Source organism: Hemitrygon akajei, chromosome 8 (genome assembly GCF_048418815.1).
Source record: "Hemitrygon akajei chromosome 8, sHemAka1.3, whole genome shotgun sequence".
Taxonomy (NCBI): Eukaryota; Metazoa; Chordata; class Chondrichthyes; order Myliobatiformes; family Dasyatidae; genus Hemitrygon; species Hemitrygon akajei.
The window spans coordinates 131,604,989-131,623,905 of NC_133131.1; the positions used below are offsets into that span (position 1 = coordinate 131,604,989).

The 18,917-nt window shown below is 37.8% G+C and overlaps 1 protein-coding gene across 3 annotated transcripts in view; it reads right to left on the reverse strand.

Moving 5' to 3' along the window:
* The window catches only part of dnajc1 (DnaJ (Hsp40) homolog, subfamily C, member 1), a 206,258-nt gene that overhangs the window by 160,910 nt on the left and 26,431 nt on the right, over positions 1 to 18,917 (reverse strand). For all 3 annotated transcript variants that reach the window (XM_073054644.1, XM_073054645.1, XM_073054643.1), the window contains exons 2-3: positions 5,867 to 5,968; positions 5,732 to 5,778 (exon numbers count right to left, since the gene is read on the reverse strand). In XM_073054644.1, the coding sequence (XP_072910745.1) occupies positions 5,732 to 5,778; positions 5,867 to 5,968 (149 nt within the window). The remainder of the gene's footprint in view (positions 1 to 5,731; positions 5,779 to 5,866; positions 5,969 to 18,917) is intronic.

Below are 18,917 nucleotides of genomic sequence, written 5' to 3' on the forward strand. Positions count from 1 at the left end.
AATAGTCAAATTCAAAGTAATTATTTTCAGAGAGTAAACTGACCTTTGCAATGGATTATGGCTAGCTTTCAGTACGCAAAGATTCTCTTAATGTATAAATGAAGCTATACATTTTGCTCAAAGAGGGTATTTCACAGTTTATTTCTACTGCTGGAAATTAAACACTGAATTGAATAATAAGAATTAGAAAATTGATGTCAATAATGGTTTCCATGATACTACTGGACAGTTGTAAATGCTCATAATTTGTTAACAGCCCATGAAAGTATATCTGCAATACTTATCCAGACCTATCAATGTAGTTGATTCCCAATTATTCCCCAAATTAACCTAGCAAACTAATCAGCCCAAGACAATAAGGGACATGTAGTAAATATTAGTCTTGTTTGCACTGGCCACGTCCCATGAACAAGTCAACAAAAAGATAGCTGCTATCAATAAAACTCCCAAATTACTCTGATTCTCTAGAGATTATTGGGCTGGATTACAGAAAATTAAGAGGAGAGGAATTTCCAAAATGTTTCTTTTCATAAATTTTATTCAGATTTTTCCTTTGCGCAGGTCTGTAATTTAGAGTTTTATCAGCATTTGGAGAGATGGGGGAGGTGTGTCCAAAGATGAAGCTGAGAAAAGAAAGTGTGCAAGTTTGCCCATTTCTCAATGTAATAGCTTTAATAGAGCTACCTTCTCATAGTTGCATTCCAAATTTGAGTATATATGGCTATGGCAAAACTTAGAGGTAATAATCAAGCAATTTTATACTGACTTTTCAAAGCTGGACTTTCCAGTGCAGGGCTCAAACCTACCACAGGCGTTAGCTGTTTAATGTTATGTTCTCTTCATGGATTTCCTTCAAAATCCAAAGACATGCTGGTGAGTTAACTGGTACATTGCTCTTTAATATTCATTGATCAAAGGGGAATTGATGTGTTCTTAAGAGAGCTACACTTATACAGCTAAAAGGATTGTTCCCTTAGGAGACGGCATGGGCCTGTTGGGTCCAATGGCTACTGCTGCATTGTACCTTTGCTTCCTCACCAAACAATCTTCCCAGATCCCAGGATTCCCTTACTCTGAGATTTGCACAACTGAACAGATTACAAATCTACAGCAGGATTAGAACAACACACAAAGTACCTAATGGAACCCAACAGGTCAAGCAATGCTTATGAAGTGAGATTTTTCAAGGTGATATTTCAATCAAGATCCTTCATCTTGAGATCTTTCCAAAGGTTCTCAACCTGAAATGTTATTTGTCCGTTTCCTTCCTTGGATTCTGCCTGACCCACTGAGTTCCTCCAGTTCATTTGTTGTGGATTACAAGTTACAGCTGGAAATAGAAAAAGCGTGTCAGAAGGAAAATGTCAATATAATTGTGGGAGATTTTAATATGAAAGTGGATTGAGAAAGTCAGGAAGATACTGGATCTCAGGAGAGAGAGTTTGTAGAATGCCTACGGGATTGCTTTCTGGAGCAACTTGTCCATAAGCCCACCAGGGGATCAGCTGTTTTGGATTGGGTGTTGTGTAATGATCCTGAGGTGATTAGGGAGCTAGAGGTAATGGAACCCCTTGGAAGTAGTGATCATAATATGATTGAGTTCAGTTTCAAATTTGAAAAGGATAAGTTGATATCAGGTGTATCAATATTTCAGTGGAACAAAGGAAATGACAGTGGTATGAGAGAGGAACTGGCCCAAGTTGATTGGAAAAGTAAGCTAAATGAAGGGACAGTAGAGCAGAATTGGATGAAATTCCTACAAGAAATAAGGAGAGTGCAGGAAAAATATATTCCAAGAAAAAAGAAAATCATAAAAGGAAAAATGACACAAATGTGGCTAACGAGAGAAGTTAAGGCTAAAATAAAAGCAAAAGAGGCAGCATACAAGGAAGCAAAAATTAGTGGGAAAACTGAGGACTGGGCGAATTTAAAAAATTTACAGAAGGAAACTAAGAAAGTCATCAGGAAAGAAAAGATGAATTATGAAAGGAAATTGGCAATTAACATAAAAAAGGACACTAAGAGTTTTTTTTAAATATATGAAGAGTAAAAGAGTGACACGGGTAGTTATAGAACCTATTGAAAAGGATACTGGAGAAATTATAATGGGTAACAAAGAGATGGCAGAGGAACTAAATGAGTATTTTGCATCAGTCTTCACAGTGGAAGAAATTAGCAACATACCTGATAGCCAGAGGTCTCAGGGAATAGAATTAGGTACAGTCAAGATTACTAGAGAGAAAGTGCTCGAGAAGCTAAATAGACTAAGGATAGATAAGTCTCCCGGAATGGATGAAGTGCATCCACGGGTTCTGAAGGAGGTGGCTTTGGAGATTGGGGAAGCATTGGAAATAATCTTCTAGGAATCAGTCGACTCTGGCACAGTTCCGGAAGACTGGAAGGTCGCAAATGTAGTTCCGTTGTTTAAGAAAGGGGGAGGCAGCAAAAAGAAAATTACAGACCTACTAGTCTGACATCGGTAGTTGTAAAGTTATTGGAGGCGATCCTCAAGGATGAGATTATGAACTACCTTGAGGTGCATGACAAAATAGGCCCAAAGCCAACATGGTTTCATGAAGGGAAGATCCTGCCTCACCAACCTATTGGAATTTTTTGAGGTAATCTCAAATAAGATTGACAAGGGAGAGGCTGTGGATGTTGTGTATTTGGATTTCCAAAAGGCCTTTGATAAGGTGCTGCATAAGAGGCTGCTTAATAAGATGAGGGCCCATGGAATTACAGGAAGGATATTGGAATGGGTGGAGCATTGTCTGATAGGCAGAAAGGAAAGAGTGGGAATACAGGGATCCTATTCCGGTTGGTTGTCGGTTACTAGTAGTGTTCCGCAGGGGTCGGTGTTGGGGCCTCTTCTTTTTACACTGCATATCGACAATTTAGATTATGGATTAAATGGTTTTGTGGCTAAGTTTGTGGATGACACCAACATAGGTAGTGTTGAGTGGGCAAAGAAATGGCAGATGAGATACAATGTTGAAAAATGTACAGTTGTACATTTTGGAAGAAGAAACAATCAGGCAGATTATTATTTAGATGGGGAGAAAATTCAAAAATCGGAAGTGCAAAGGGACTTGGGGGTCCTAGTGCAGGATACCTTGAAGGTTAACCACCAGGCTGGATCGGCAGTAAGGAAAGCGAATGCTATGTTGGCATTCATTTCAAGAGGAATAGTGTATAAGAGTAAGGAGGTGTTGATGAGGCTCTATGGGGCACTGGTGAGACCCTATTTGGAATACTGTGTGCAGTTTTGGGCCCCCTATCTTAGAAAGGATGTGCTAATGTTGGAGAGAGCTCAGAGAAGAATCACTAGGATGATTCCTGGAATGCAGGGACTAACATATGAGGAGCGTTTGTTGGCTCTTGGATTGTATTCATTAGCGTATAGAAGAATGAGAGGGGATCTCACTGAAACATTTCGAATGTTGAAAGGGTTGGACAGAGTAGATGTGGAAAGGCTGCTTCCCTTGGTGGGTGAGTCCAGGACAAGAGGACACAGTCTTAGAATTAGAGGGTACCCATTTAAAACAGAGATGAGGAGAAATTTTTTTAGCCAGAGGGTCATGGATTTATAGAATTCGTTGCCACATACAGCTGTGGAGGCCCAATCAGTGAGGATGTTTAAGGAGGAGATTGATAGGTATCTAATTAGTCAGGGTATCAAGGGATATGGGAAAAAGCTGGAATTGGAACTAGATGGGAGAATGGTTTAGCTCATGATGGAGTGGTGGAGCAGACTCGATGGGCTGAATGGCCTACTTCTGCTCCTTTGTCTTGTGATCTTGTGATTTGTCTGTTACTCCAGATTTGCAGCATCTGCAGTCTCTTGCGGTAACACCAAGATTAGAGCAAAGCACTAAATTCAGCAATACGAACATTTAAAACGAGCTCATGTAATCTGATCTAAAGAAGCTGCATTATAAAATGACCAATATCCACTGGAGTGCAATTGCATGAAGTTGCCTTAAGTAGTACCCCAGGATCAAGAATGGTTTGCTTCTACTATAGTTATGTGGGTTTTAAGGCAGCTAATGAGGAAAATGTAGAACTTCAGATGGAACAGATGGAATGGGTGACTGAGTATTTTGGGAAGCAGTGGGTTAGGGTCACTCTGCTGCTTAAGCTGAGTGTCTGCTGTCTTAAGATTCTCAATGCCATTTCAAATGCCCTTCATCTTGAGTGAGCTTGAGCCAAGGACTAACTGGAAAAGTTGCTGATGTTAACAATTTTTCAAGATATTTAGTAACCCTCTTGAATCCTATCCTCTGTCCACCTGGTGAGCTCTTACCACTACAGAGCTTGGAATAGTGCTCCCTTTTCAAAAAGTGTTTCAGCATTTTTTAAGCACATGGGGGTAGAAGAGGGGCTTGATGTTTGAGGTTTTTCTTAGAGCAGGTTGGTCCCATGGTTTTCTTTGTTTCATGACTGTGCAGGGAAGATGAATTTCAGGATTGTATACTGCATATGCACTTTAATAATAAATGTACTTTGAACCTTTAATCTTTGAACTGAGGGTAATTAAGGACCCAACAATTGGCCTAAAAGAGGATGTTGATATTGGTTCACTTATACTACCAATGGCTGAGGAAGATTTTGTAGACACAATATTAGTGTTACCTCTGCAGAGCTTTGAAGTGCCTTCTACAGCAGACCAAATCTCAGAAATGTACCAGACTTACGAGATATGGTATTTAACAAAATACCAGATTTGATATCTTGGTCTTTAAAACACACTTTCCTTTCTATAGTCAAATGACATGCTGGTGCAATGAATTTGATGGTGAAGTTCATTGTTAATGTCTGCCTGAGCGAGAGGTGGCTCCTAAATATTAGGAGTTATTCAAATTATCCAGAATCTGTAAATCTTAATAGTTGGATGGTGATGTAACCTGAGGCAAATTCATGGAGGTCCTCATTCGCTGAAACAATGAGAAAAATAGACCCGAACTCAAATCTGCAAAAGTTTGCTAAAAAGCTGTCCCCAATTAAATGAACAATCTCAACCATTTTCTGCATACCCTTAACTTACAAGTAAGTTACTAAATTGTTGGAAGTAGCAAGTTTGATGTATTTGTAAAGTTAACATTTTAATAAGGGATATTGCCTACTGAGGGCGACGTGAACGCTAGAGATCTTAAGAAGGGATTAACTACTACATTCTCATGTTTGCCCAGCCTCCGGCTACTGCTACTTCATTCAGGCAAAAAAGAATAAATAATTATTTAACACTGAATCGATATAAAACTATTATGTTTTGCCAGTTGCTACTGGAGAAAAACCATACCACTAATTCTATATAGCAGTTTATAAAAGCTGTATTTGCCATAAGATGTCAGAATAAGGCAGATTTATAGCTCAAGAGTCAGGGGAAGAAAGGGCATAGCTCAAAAGCTTTCAAACACACAGACATGAAAATTAGTATCATTAATAACAAGGGTCTAGTTGTACAAAAATAATATCAATGTTTTACAGTATACCACAGTATTGGGCAAATGCACTGAAAACCAGTCAAACAGCAAACATCAACTTCATTATTCACCATAAATCAAAGTATACAGTTTTATTGACAAACTAATTTCAAGAACATATTTAACCAGTGAACAAAAACAACCTGGAGAAAAATAAAATCAAGTTTGCTCATCTTTTATCTTTCAATTCAGAGTTATGGATAAGCAACTCCCAAAATAACACAGTTAATGGGCTTAATAAATCATACCTTTGTCTTTTCTCTTCATCTTTCAGAACTTCATAGATAGCCACTAACTGAGAACACAAAAAGATTAGTTTAAAAAATGTTTCATCAAAAAAATACAACAATGGTATGATAAAATGAACTAGAAGGCTGCCTTACCTGTCTAAATTGAATTTCTGCATTTTCTTCTTTGTTCTTGTCGGGGTGCAAGATCAAAGACATTTTCCGGTAAGCTTTCCTAATGTCTGCAGATGAGGAATCCTGCAAAAAAAATACAAAGTAGACTTTGTCAAAAACTCCAAAATCTCAATATAGTTTTATAAGCGAGGAAGACAGCAAACCCAATGCAACTCCTCAGGCAATGTAATTTGAGCAAAAGCCATGTTGTGCACTCAGCTGCACATGACTAAACAGTCACTGTGTCTTACTTCCTTTTCTTTTTCACTTCTCTGAACGACTGCAACACAAAAAAGTCAGTATCTAGAAGGTTTTAAAGAAAGCATAAAGACCCTGTTCAATAGAGAAGCAAATAAGTAGTGAGAGGAATACACCAGGTTAATAACATGATACTGCCTAACAAGAGAGGCACCTGTTTCTTTTGAGACAAACTGTTTATTCAAGCTTTCCTACACTGAATTTTAAGAAAACTTTATACCAGCAGCAATATTTTTCTCTTTGATCAGAGTAACACCGTTATATATGATTGTGACTGTTGCTGAGCTTTTAAAACAAAGTAGTCATTGGAAGATCTCTATACTGCATCTGCACAACATAAAACAAATCAAGCCTTAAATTTTACAATTCCAAAATTATAAACTACTGCACAAAATGCTCACAATTTAAAACTTATGGGAAAGTAGCGCAAGTTACACAAAACTACAGCTAATTAGTCTTGCTGCATTGTCTTAAAATGCAATCACAACTTCTCCACTATCAACTCAAGTCGCATATTTTAATCTCTTTTTAAACTGACTGAACATTTTATAGGTCAATAACTTTAATCATCTCCCCCTTGAAAATAAAATTTCTACAAACTAAGACAAAGAAAATTTGCATTTCATTTTATAATCAATCAACTTCAATTTTCCAAACAAGATACTCTAATAATTCTCAAAAACGTAAAGGAAAACAAATTTAGAAACTTCCAATGCTATTTTACAGCATAACTCAGTAACTACTAGCCTGTCCTTTGCTTTCTCACTGAACGAAGCAGAATTTCCATTTCAAATTAATCAGAGAATGACAGATAGTTACCAAAACAAAAATGATGCATTTTTTAAATCTTGGTTTGTTTAGAAAATAGGTAATACCTAAATAACTAAAATATGCAGATTATATTTTTATTTCAAATCAGCCTTGAAACAGAATAGTAAGAATAATTCGAACTAATGTGGTTTATTGAGGTTCAAAAGCATGTTAAAGTTGAAAAATAATTTTTCAAATAAATGTTAAAATGTAATGAAAACTACTCACAATCTGATTTTTTAATTCATACTGCTAATTCAAAGTAAATATATTCTCCCTAACTTTTTAATTACTCTTGAAGATAACATTTTAGAAAATTATTCCCACTTTGTTAGCACTATGGAAGTGAAAATGGATGCAAAGAAATCATCCACCTAGGGCTCAATTTTATTGTCAGTTACTGAGCATGCCAATAAAATAGATATCAGATTTTGAAAAAGATATTAATCTGCTGCATAATACAAATATATTTCATAGTTTGAATGTAATCTTTGCGATTTGTTTTAAATTTTTGCTATACCAAAGTTGTTCAGTTATGTTAAAACCAATCACTGTACATCAAATAACAAATCTTACTGTTTCGATGTATAGGTGACAAGTTAGTCTTATCTTATTCACAATATCTCCAAACAAATCATTTTGTTACTAAAACGTGTCTAATGCATTAATCAATAATTATAAGATTATTTTAGCTGTTCATATAAATAACGTATTCTTTATATTTTAGAAACAAGTTTGGGGAAAGAATACAACTACTGTAGATTAAATAACAAAATCAGGAGCTTAAAAGTGAATATGCAGAATCAAATAAAAATACTAACAGGCTAAAATATCATTTCATACCATCTCAAAAATTATGCAATATTGATGGACACCTTTATTCAGAAATACTTTAAAGAATCACTATTTAGAAAACTTATGCCTTATTTCTTCTAAATCTGCTACAGAAATTCAACTTCCCTCATTTTTAAATGGTGAAAATACAATATTTTTGTTATACATACATTTTGAATGAGGAAAAAGCCAAGTGTAAAGCAAAGGCACTGGCCCAGCTCTCAAAATGCTCAGTCATTGCTTCATGCTTACAATAGAGGAAGAAGCCATAGTCACGCATATCCCCACATACCAATGCTACGTCATCCCTTGTGTAAAACCAAGCACAAGTTAGTAAGGACTTTTCATCACAGGATGAAAGCAACAACATAACTAAATGAGCTTGCAAATTTCATCGATCTCTAGTGCTTGATTTCAAGGATTACAATAGTCGCAGATCTCAAATTTTGGAGAATTAAAATAATGTACTTGGTAAAATTGGTGTGTCAAAATATGCACTTAGAAATTATAACTGGAATAAATCTGATATTTATGATTTTAAAAAATCCTACCATTATATTATCCCTGGAGTAATAGCTCCTGACATATGAATATACTAAATCACAAGTGAATAAGGAATTTAGACTATTTTAGTGGTGCAGTGGGGGAGGTCCTGCTTGAAGCAATTCATCACTATTTTACATATTAACCCCAACCTTATACTAGCAATATGTACAGCAATTTATTTGGATTTATAATATTTACTCCACAGTGGAGCAGAGCCAATTATATAGTTCACACCGCAAGTTCCATCTTCTCCATATCTCAGTGATTGCTCACAGTCAAGTACTGTATCAATCTAAAGCTCAGCTGTTCTTAGACAAGCCCAGTGCTAGCCTCACATGCACCCACACATGCCACAAGGTCATAAGATACAAATCTGGAATAGGACGTGGAATTTTTCTCCACATTTTTTAAAAATCCCTAAATATCTTACCTCCCTGCCCCCACTTCTCCCAAGCCCTTTAACACTGGTCTGAAATCACTGACCAGAAATCAAACCAGAACAATTTCAAAACATTGATTTAGGAGTTTGGAACTACAGCACTTAACAAGTAAATGACACTCGCGGTTTTGTCTCCATTACTATGAACATTTGACTTTAGAAATACTGAGAATGAATTTAAGATTGCCAGGTTAAATACTCATTGGCCTGTATTCCACATTATTTTACACCACTATTATCAACACTTTCTCTGAATCCCAATCAAATACAAAAATGGTAATTATTTTACACTAATAAAATTTACAATAATAAATTTATTGTTTCTAGTTCCACTTTTAAAACATAAATTCAACTCAATTACACCACAGTGCTATGCAGAACAAAAATGAAGAATTTATACAAATTCCCTACAGTACACAAGGTAGAGTGAAGTGATACATTTTATGTTAACCTGTTTGCCACTTCACATTTGGTAATACCTTATGGCTATATCTCTCAATTAAGTCATCAAGATTACCAATCAAACAGATATCCAGCAGAAATGGGCTTTAGCCAAAACAGTCTATCCTTTTAAAAATGATATTGCATACTCTCAATCAAGGGAACATGTATAATGATGAGTTCTCCATATTCTACCTTATCTGGTCTTCCAGCTCTTGGTTTGTAGCTCCAAAATATGATTATGAAGATCAAAAACAACTTTCATTAGAATGGTATTTTGTTTACATAGGAACAGCCTTGTTTTTTTTTAAAAAATGTAATTGGTAGAAGAATCATACAAGTGTGTGAAATGCATGCTCCCAGTCAAACTTGTTTTTATTTACTTGAAATATAATCCATGCTTGACCTTGGAAAGAATTCTGCAATAAAGTTAAGGCAGCAAAGACCAAAACTGTTGGGAGTGCTAGCAGTAACATTTTTATCTCCAGTGTATCTGTACAAATGTATTACTGTGCTGATGCTTAACTATGTTAATTAAATAAAAAAGATGCAAATAATGAATTATTCCATAGAAGATTACAACACAAAGAACCTTTATTTCTACCAACCTATAATAATTGCATATTTTCTGGTCATCGTGAGCCATTATAATATTTATAAAAATAGGGACAAGAAGAAAAAAAAGACTACTAGGAAACTTGTTTTATTTTAAAAGCAGCTGCATTTACAGATTTCATGAAGCACTCAAACAATATTTTCAACAAGATATAAAGGAGGGCAAAAAATATAAATTACAATCTACAAGATAACTTGACACAGATAAATGCAGACAAGAAATTTAGTACCATTAGTATAAAAATTATATTCCATAACCCAGCACATAAACAGTTTCAATAATGAAGCAGGAGAATAGTTAAAGTCAATAAGTTACGTCTCCCTGATGTGAATAAAGTCCAAACTGCATTAACGCACAAATTAGCTCAGGGATGCCGCATACACCCCTCCCCCACTCCATCAGTTTTTAATTAAGAACTCGCCTTCACTAAATTAAAAAAAACTCAAATAAAATCACATGGTACACAATGGTTGCTTGCCAATTTCCAATCATTATTCAGGCTGGCAGTGAGAATAATATTCAAATATGTCTTTCCCTGAATGTAAAATATATATTGGAGGCAGTAAGTAATCCCTTGACAGTGATGCTGGGCAGAACAAAAAGATATACATGTGTTTTTTTTTAAATTGTGGAGATTATCTCAATTAATTAAGAGTAGCAATGTTTAACCTCTCTGTCTAACAGGGACATATATGGGAGCAAAAATCAGTGCTGCATCGAGCTGTACAACCAACATGAAAGAGAGATTCAGAAGGATTTGCACTCAGGAGTTAAGAGTTAGATAATTCAATTGAGCCACTGTGCACATGCCTCAGATAAATATCCCCTTTGGTAGAGAGGAACTCGGAAATACATTTGCTGTGAACATTTAAGACCATGTGAACAGCAAACAGATAAATCTAGAGACACATGGAACACAAAGTATGCAAGAGGGCAAGTGAGCACGATTCTGTGCTTGGAAAAGGAAAGGCGTGTAGTTAGGGGTGGGGAGGGGAGAGAGAGAGAGAGAAAGAAAGAAAGAGAGAAGGGTGTTATTTGTCTCTTTCCACTAGATGGACTAAAACAGCCAAACCTCGAGAACGAAGATTACTACCACAATGATTACTATTAGGCTAAACCAAGCAACCAAATTTAGGATCCAATTGTTTGCAATTAGCTAGTTTGCTATAATCTGATCACACATTTCATCAAATACTTCTAAGTGCAATTAATACATCATCTTCCCTATAGATTCACGAGCTTAATTGTAATGCCTTTCTCATTATATGCCACTGTATATTAGGCCATATACTTTTAGCAAAATGTTAATAAAGATGTCTAGAGCTATTTCTCATACCATCCTTAAAACACCCAACAAGGCAACACTTTATATATAATCATTCTCTCACACCCACAATTTACATGTTCTCAATTGGAAACATAACTAAACAAACTAAAACTACAGCATTATACTGGATGGAGTATAACTATAGAAAATGAGTTTCAGGATATGGCAATAGTTTCAATTCAACTACATTTCTTTAACATGCAAAGTCACATTGAAAGAAATTCATCCAAAGTAAAGAACTAATTTTAAAGTAAGTTCTCTTTATATCACTATAAAAACAGATTAGATTTACAAACTGCATTTAGGAATTTCATTTTAAATTGCAAATAACATGAAATAAAACAGACATGTTAAAATCAGATGTACAAAGGAAGGAATACAACAAGAAAGTAGAACAGTGTGGGTGGAAAGGAAAACAATTGCAGGAGCTTGTGAGGAAACAAAAGTCAAAGAGCTTCAAAATTTCCAAAATAAGTGCCACATTCATCACAAAAATAAAAGTTATGTTTGCAACTATGTCTTTAATGACCTCCCAAGAATGACATTTGACAGCACAGACATCTGTGTCCTGGTGTACAATTTTAAATTGTTTCTAACTATTTTGTTCTTTCCCACAGGATCATTAATGATTCACTCTAAAACTGTGCATGTTTAAATTTGTACTGGTCAGCTACAAAAACTAGGAATTTCTATTGTAGGAGTTCCTCAAAAAGGTCTTATAATCCTGAAGCCCAAGAAAGAGGCTAGAATAAAATTGATATACAATTGGGGAAAAGCAGAAATTGTAAAAAGGCGGCAATTAATGCAAATGTTAAAAGGAATTCTCCACATACTGTTAACCATCTCTTTGATTTGTACTTCAATAATTTTGTGCATCCATACATGATTGGTGCTTGTTTATAGTAAAATCTCAGTAAAGCAAAAAGTAGAAAAATTCTTCAAGATTTTCATATTACTTGTTTTTTCCAGGTTCCTATGACAGTTCATTATTTCAGTAATTTGTAGTGGACTGAATGCCCTACAGTGTTTATGGAAAATTTTAGAAGGTACATATTTTCTCAATTATTTTCAATTTTTTGGAGAATTTTCTACGATCAAACTCGCACTGATACTCTAGTTTGATTTTTTTCAACTTTATGCATAAATGCTTAAGAATTTGAAACAATTGCTGAGGTGTTAAAATTTATACATTTTGAATTTTAGTTCACACTGTTCCTGCACACCACTCCCACACCACACCCTAAGAAATAGGGATGAAAATGAAAAAGATTAATTTTCAAAAATTTTACATTCTAAAAATTATAAACTACACTTATCATGGCTACTCAGTAACATCTGCTGACTTTCATGGCAATGAATACTAAGGCTATGTGCATATGTTCATTAATTACCTTAAAATGATGGGTAGAATATGTAGGTCTTCTGATTCATTTGTAAATAATCAGTTTCCTTCTTGTAACAAATTATAAAATGGCAAGCTCCACAGCACTGCCATCATGTGGTTAGTCAGGATGTCACAGCTGATGCTCTGACACGGTTTCATTGTGGTTTTGCTCTTGCTGTAATGTTTTTTTTAAATTAGTATCAAACCTTTACATCCCTTTTGCTTCTTAGATGAACATTATTAATGCACAAATGCAATACACCCATCACCAATAATTTCCAAAATAAGCTAATTGCCATAAGATTTCATTCAGAGCACTCCAGTACCACACGGTTGGGCTCAGCAGGATACAATATTTGAATCAATCTTGATTTACCTCATTCCTACTATTCAGTGAAACAAAATCCAATCCATTTCTATTTCAGCTCTTGAATAAACTTTTTAAAAATGTAGCAAATAGCTCCAGGTGGAAAGAGCCACTGGTACATCTCAAGTCACCACGGCAGTATACAGACTACTACTTGGAGAATAGAGCCACAAAGAGCTTAGCTTGCTCCATGACAGCAACAAGCGTAGCTCCAGCAAGATGAGCCATTTGAAATGCTTCCAAGCAACATCTGTGTCATTCTCAAAAGCAAAAGCCAGTTGTGAATCATCTATCACTGGTGTCAAGGGCCCAGATTTGAGGTTTGGTACCAGCCTAAAAGCTGAGTTGTAGTTTCCTCAACTCGCACCTGACATTCTGAGACACAACAGTCACAATGTCATTCTTAACAGACCAAAAGCCAAATTAACATAAATTATTCAAAAGTAGATAAGATTTATAATATCCATATTTTGTATACATTTTACTTTATATCAGTGGTCAATTACCACTGATCATAGAAACATAGAAAACCTACAGCACAATACAGGCCCTTCGGCCCACAAAGTTGTGCCAAACATGTCCCTATCTTAGAATTTACTAGACATCCCCATAGCCCTCTATTTTTCTAAGCTCCATGTACCTATCTAAAAGTCTCTTAAAAGACCCTATCGTATCCGCCTCCACCACTGTTGCCGGCAGCCCATTCCATGCACTCACCACTCTCTGCGTAAAAAAACTTACCTGACATCTCCTCCGTACCTATTCCCCAGCACCTTAAACCTGTGTCCTCTTGTGGCAACCATTTCAGCCCTGGGAAAAAGCCTCTGACTATCCACACGATCAATGCGCCTCGTCATCTCATCAATTATCAGTCTGTAAAATGTAATTTTGTTTAATCTTGAAAATTTAATTGATATAAAAAAGAACCTCTGTTTAACTTACATAATAATACAGCAATTGTTAATGTTGCAAAATGAAACTAAGAAATGCAGTGGCTCTTTCCACTTTAAGCTATTCACTACATTTTAAAAGTCTGAGGGCTGATTTAGAAATAGATTTGATTCTATAAGGATGATTTATTGTAATTTGATAAAAAGACAATAAAAATGCAGCCAAGGTTAATGAATGGATGTTATATACATTTCAAAACATTATAAACTCATTTTAACATTATATTATGTGTCATGCTATATAATTACAAGTCCTTTCTCCAAACCAAAATCTGAATCAGGATATTAACCAAAAGGTTGAGGGTAATAATGCTAACAAAGAATAAAATACAATAAGATTTAAGAAATACTGCACACAATGCAATTTTGTGTCAGTTGAATTTTAACATCGTACAAAAAACAAAAATAAAAAGTTGAATGGAGAAGAACAAAGGAATGTGGTAACCAGCGAATCGTAAAAATGCAATAAGCTGTTGGCACGTGGCCAAGTGGTTAAGGCGTTCGTCTGGTTATCTGAAGGTCACTAGTTCGAGCCTTGTCTAAGGCTTGCATGTGTCCTTGAGCAAGGCACTTAACCACACTTTGCTCTGAGACGACACCGGTGGCATGGGGAGGGGAGACTGCCGGTCTTCCACAAAAAAAACCTTGCCCAGGCTTGCGCCCTGGAAACTTTCCAAGGTGCAAATCATAGAACATAGAATAGTACAGCACATTACAGGCCCTTCGGCCCACAATGGTGTGCTGACCCTCAAACCCTGCCTCACATATAACTCCCCACCTTAAATTCCTCCATATACCTGTCTAGTAGTCTCTTAAACATCACTAGTGTATCTGCCTCCACCACTGACTCAGGCAGTGCATTCCACGCACCAACCACTCTGAGTGAAAAACCTTACTCTAATATCCCCCTTGATAAATCCATGGTCTATCGAGACCAACGGAGGCCTACACACACATACAAAAAGGAACATTACTGCTCAGTGAACATGCTAACAAGATACAACAGTACCCCCCCAAAAAAGTGTTGAATTCATAAAAGTCAACAAAACTATTTTTTGCCTTGTTAAAGTGCAAGTTCACAAATTATTTCAAAATTCAAAAGGTAGTTGACCCAAAGACAAAGTGCTTCCAAAAGAAAGGAAGCTTCTACAAGACAAGGGTAGAAGTGGGTCAGTAAGAAGACTTCAGCCACATAACAACAGTACAAAAATGAAAAGAAAAATGAAATGTCTTTTGTAGTGTTATATGGCTGAATACAATCATGCTGATTACACAATCATTCCACACTACTTCCATATTCCTACATTTCCCCCTCCCCCATCCAAAAACCCAAGTGAATGCAATACGCAGAGCATTTTCAATCAACGAAGACAGAATTTCAAATTCTAGATTCCGCCGCCAGAAGTAACAACATGCAGGCATCTTTCATGATAAACTCAAAATTTTATATGCTTCAATGAGATATTTCTTAGTCTTCCAACATGCAGGCATTTTAGGTTTCTATACAAAGGAGGAAGGCACTGCCAGTGTAATTATTTATGTAGACAATAGCCTGTTTCCACATGTAGATCTTTATTTGGTCATTAGTGAAGAAAATAGCAAACAGATTCTTTAAGTGACCTCACGAATCATATTTTATGAAGCCATATCATAACTTCCCTGCTGTTATATTCCATGACCCAGCTGATGAAGGCTAGCATCTAGCTTTCTCACTATCCTATCTACACTCATAGCTACTTTCAGTGGTAAGACAAGAAATACCGCAGATGTTGGAAATACAAGACAATATAACATAAAATGCTAGATGAACTCAGCAGGTCAGGCAGCATCCACAGAAAGGAACAGTCGATGTTTCACGGCCAAATCGATACTGGTCAGATTTAAACTGCTCTCGTTCTCAGCTGCCTTTCTCGACATGCTGCGAGTGACCGCGCATGCGAGATAGATCTTGGACTCTAGGGGCGGGGCCGCAATGCTCACCGGCCGGCTCGTCAGCGTCATTGCTGACCAAACCTTACCACCGGCTAAATCGTTACCCAGAAGGACGTTCGCGTCAGTTCTCGGGAATTCTGATCGCACCCCCATTTCAACTGGTCCAGAGACTAGCTCGCAATTCATAATGATCTTATGCAAGGGCACCATTTACGTCCCTTTTCCTATTCCTTTCACAGCTACCACTCCCGTCTTGCGACCAAAATCTAGTACCTTACTGTTAATCAATGACAGTTCAGCGCCCGTGTCTCTCCAGATCCGTACTGGAACTGGTGTACCTCCCTCCCTCACAGACACGGTTCCGTTTGACATACAAGTCTCAGACCCTTCTCGTACTTTGTCTACCCGGGGATTTCTTGTCGATTTACTGATTACCACGGCACATCCGATAGGGACCGCTGCTTTCCCTTTTCCTGTCTCCTTCCTCGGAGCAAAGCACCTAGATGCAATATGTCCCCTCTTTCCACAATTAAAACAGGTCAAGCCCGGAAATCTCTGGCCGTCTTGCCTCTCCTCCCCAATCTTACCACTAGCTCCCGGAGGGACCTCTGCCTAGGCCGGCGGGCTTTCTCTATCGTTCCCACGGTCTCTCTGGGAACTTTTATTCGAGGAAAACTTTGTCTTGTGGGTTAGGGCATATTCATCTGCGAACCTAGCAAATTCGGAGATGGACTTATTCGGCTTCTCATTCAAATACATCCAGATATCCTCCGAAATAAAACCTTTAAATTCCTCAATCAGAATTAACTCCCTGAGACGCCAAAAATCCTCTTCCACTAACTCTGCTGTGCACCAACGGTCCAAGAGCACACCCTTCTCATAGGCAAACTCGGTATACATCTGATTCCACCCTTTCTTTAAATTTCTGAACTTTTGTCTATACGCTTCAGGTACTAACTCATAACTCCGGAGAATGGCCGCTTTTACTTTGTCATAACTTTCCTCCTCTTCTTCCTCCATGGACAACGCCGTATATGCCCACTGTGCCTTCCCTTTTAACACACTTTGTAACAATGCCACCCACTGATCTCTGGGCCACTTCTGATTCACTGCCACCTTTTCAAAAAGCAAGAAATAACTATAAACATCCGTCTCCTTGAACGGAGGTACTAAACTCAACTCCCGACTAACATTAAACCGCTCATCTCGGTCTGACCCCTGAACTCGTTGCTCTTGCCTTAACTTCTCCATCTCCAAGTCATGTTTCCTCTGTTTCTCTGCCTCCCTCTCCTTCTCGGCCCTTTCCTTCCCTTTTTCAGCTGCTTCCAGCTGTTTTAACTGAATTCCGTGCTCTCTTTGTTTCTCAGCTCTTTCCTGCTCCCGTTTCACCTCTAACTCCTTTAGCTGGAGCGCATGCTCCCTTTCTCTCTCGGCCCTTTCTTTCTCCTTCTCAGCTGCTTTAACTTAATTGCATGTTCCAACCTTAATTTCTCCAACTCTAACTGAGCTGTCCCACTAGCTGGTACCTTTTCAGGGATATTTTCCAATACCTCAGCTGCAAACACATTCTTCCCAATATAATACTGAGTTATTGCCCTTCGCACCTCCCGCTTTTTCATTGACAACCTCACCTCTGCGAGGTTTAACCCCTTCGCCAAATTTATCAAGTCTGATTTGGTGGCCGCCTCTAGCGCCTCCAGAGTCGGGTTTTCTAGAAATTCACCCACGTCCATCTTTGCTGGTTTCCCATCTGGCTACCCGTGTAACCAGATCCAAGTTTGGACTTACAAGCCCGATTCACTGGCCTCCCAATTTGGTGTCAATTTGGTGTCAAATCCCGGATGAGCCCCCAATTGTTACCTACCCCGTAACTGGGTCACTTACCAGCAAAGATAGAGAGATCCGTTGAAGTCTGATGGTACTATTTTTAACAGTATTTATTGATAAAAATACACAAAAATAATATCAATGCAAACACACAGATAATATACGTCGTCAATACTAAATCTAAAAGCGCGGGTATAATAATAATCAATAAGAAATAGCTCTATCGTTGTCTAGGGGATAATGTATTGTCCGATGGAAATATAAAAGTCACTTTAGTTCAGCCAAGCTGTAGGCTGCAGCCTTTTTGGTTGGAGAGAAAGACGGAGGTTTAACTTGCCCATTCCTTTTATGATGTCAATCCTTTGAGGGTCATTGGGGGACTGATTTCCCCTTCGAGGTTAGCTAAAGCCGTGCTTCCGTGGCAAGACCCACCAATTCCGAGGCAAATGGAAAAGGACGCACGTGGGCTGGTTCCACTGGCTTTCGCTGTTACGCTGTTACAGGAGTTCTAGCATTTCTTCTGGTGCGTCTGAAGGGGCTGTTCCTCAGACCCTCTTTTATCCTGACTCACAGGGTCTCAGATGTCAACCAGGGTGGGATGATGCAATCCCTCCACCAATCCCCCCCCCTCGGTTCATTGCCTGGGGGCTTCGATGCATCGTACAGGATTCAATACACAAGTCCGTCTCCAAGAGACAATAGCCGTTATCAATGGTTCCGCCTTTCGGAGGCCAGGACACATTCCAAACTCTTTGTGGATTCTACATGTCTTTCTCTCATTTCCTGGGTCTCCTGACTCGAATCAATAGCGATCCTGCCATTTTCAAAAAGGAGGGGGCCACGGGCGTAACACTGAGGGATGATTGTGTTGAATGCTGAACTGAAGTCTATGAACAGCATTTGAATGTACGTGTCTTTTTTGTCCAGGTGGGTTAGGGCTAGGTGGAGGGTGATGGCATTGGCGTCGTCTGTTGAATGGTTGGGATGGTACGCGAACTGCAGGGAGTCCAGTGAGGGGGGCAGCAGGGTCTTGATGTGCCTCATGACAAGCCTCTCAAAACACTTCATGATGATGAATGTGAGTGCAACGGGATGGTAGTCATTGAGACAGGACACTGAAGACTTCTTTGGCATGGAGACAATGGTGGCAGCCTTGAAGCACGTTTTCAAGTCAAGTCACTTTTATTGTCACTTCGTCCATAACTGCTGGTACAGCACATAGTAAAAATGAGACAACGTTTTTTCAGGACCATGGTGTTACATGACAGTACAAAAACTAGACTAAACTACGTAAAAAAAAAC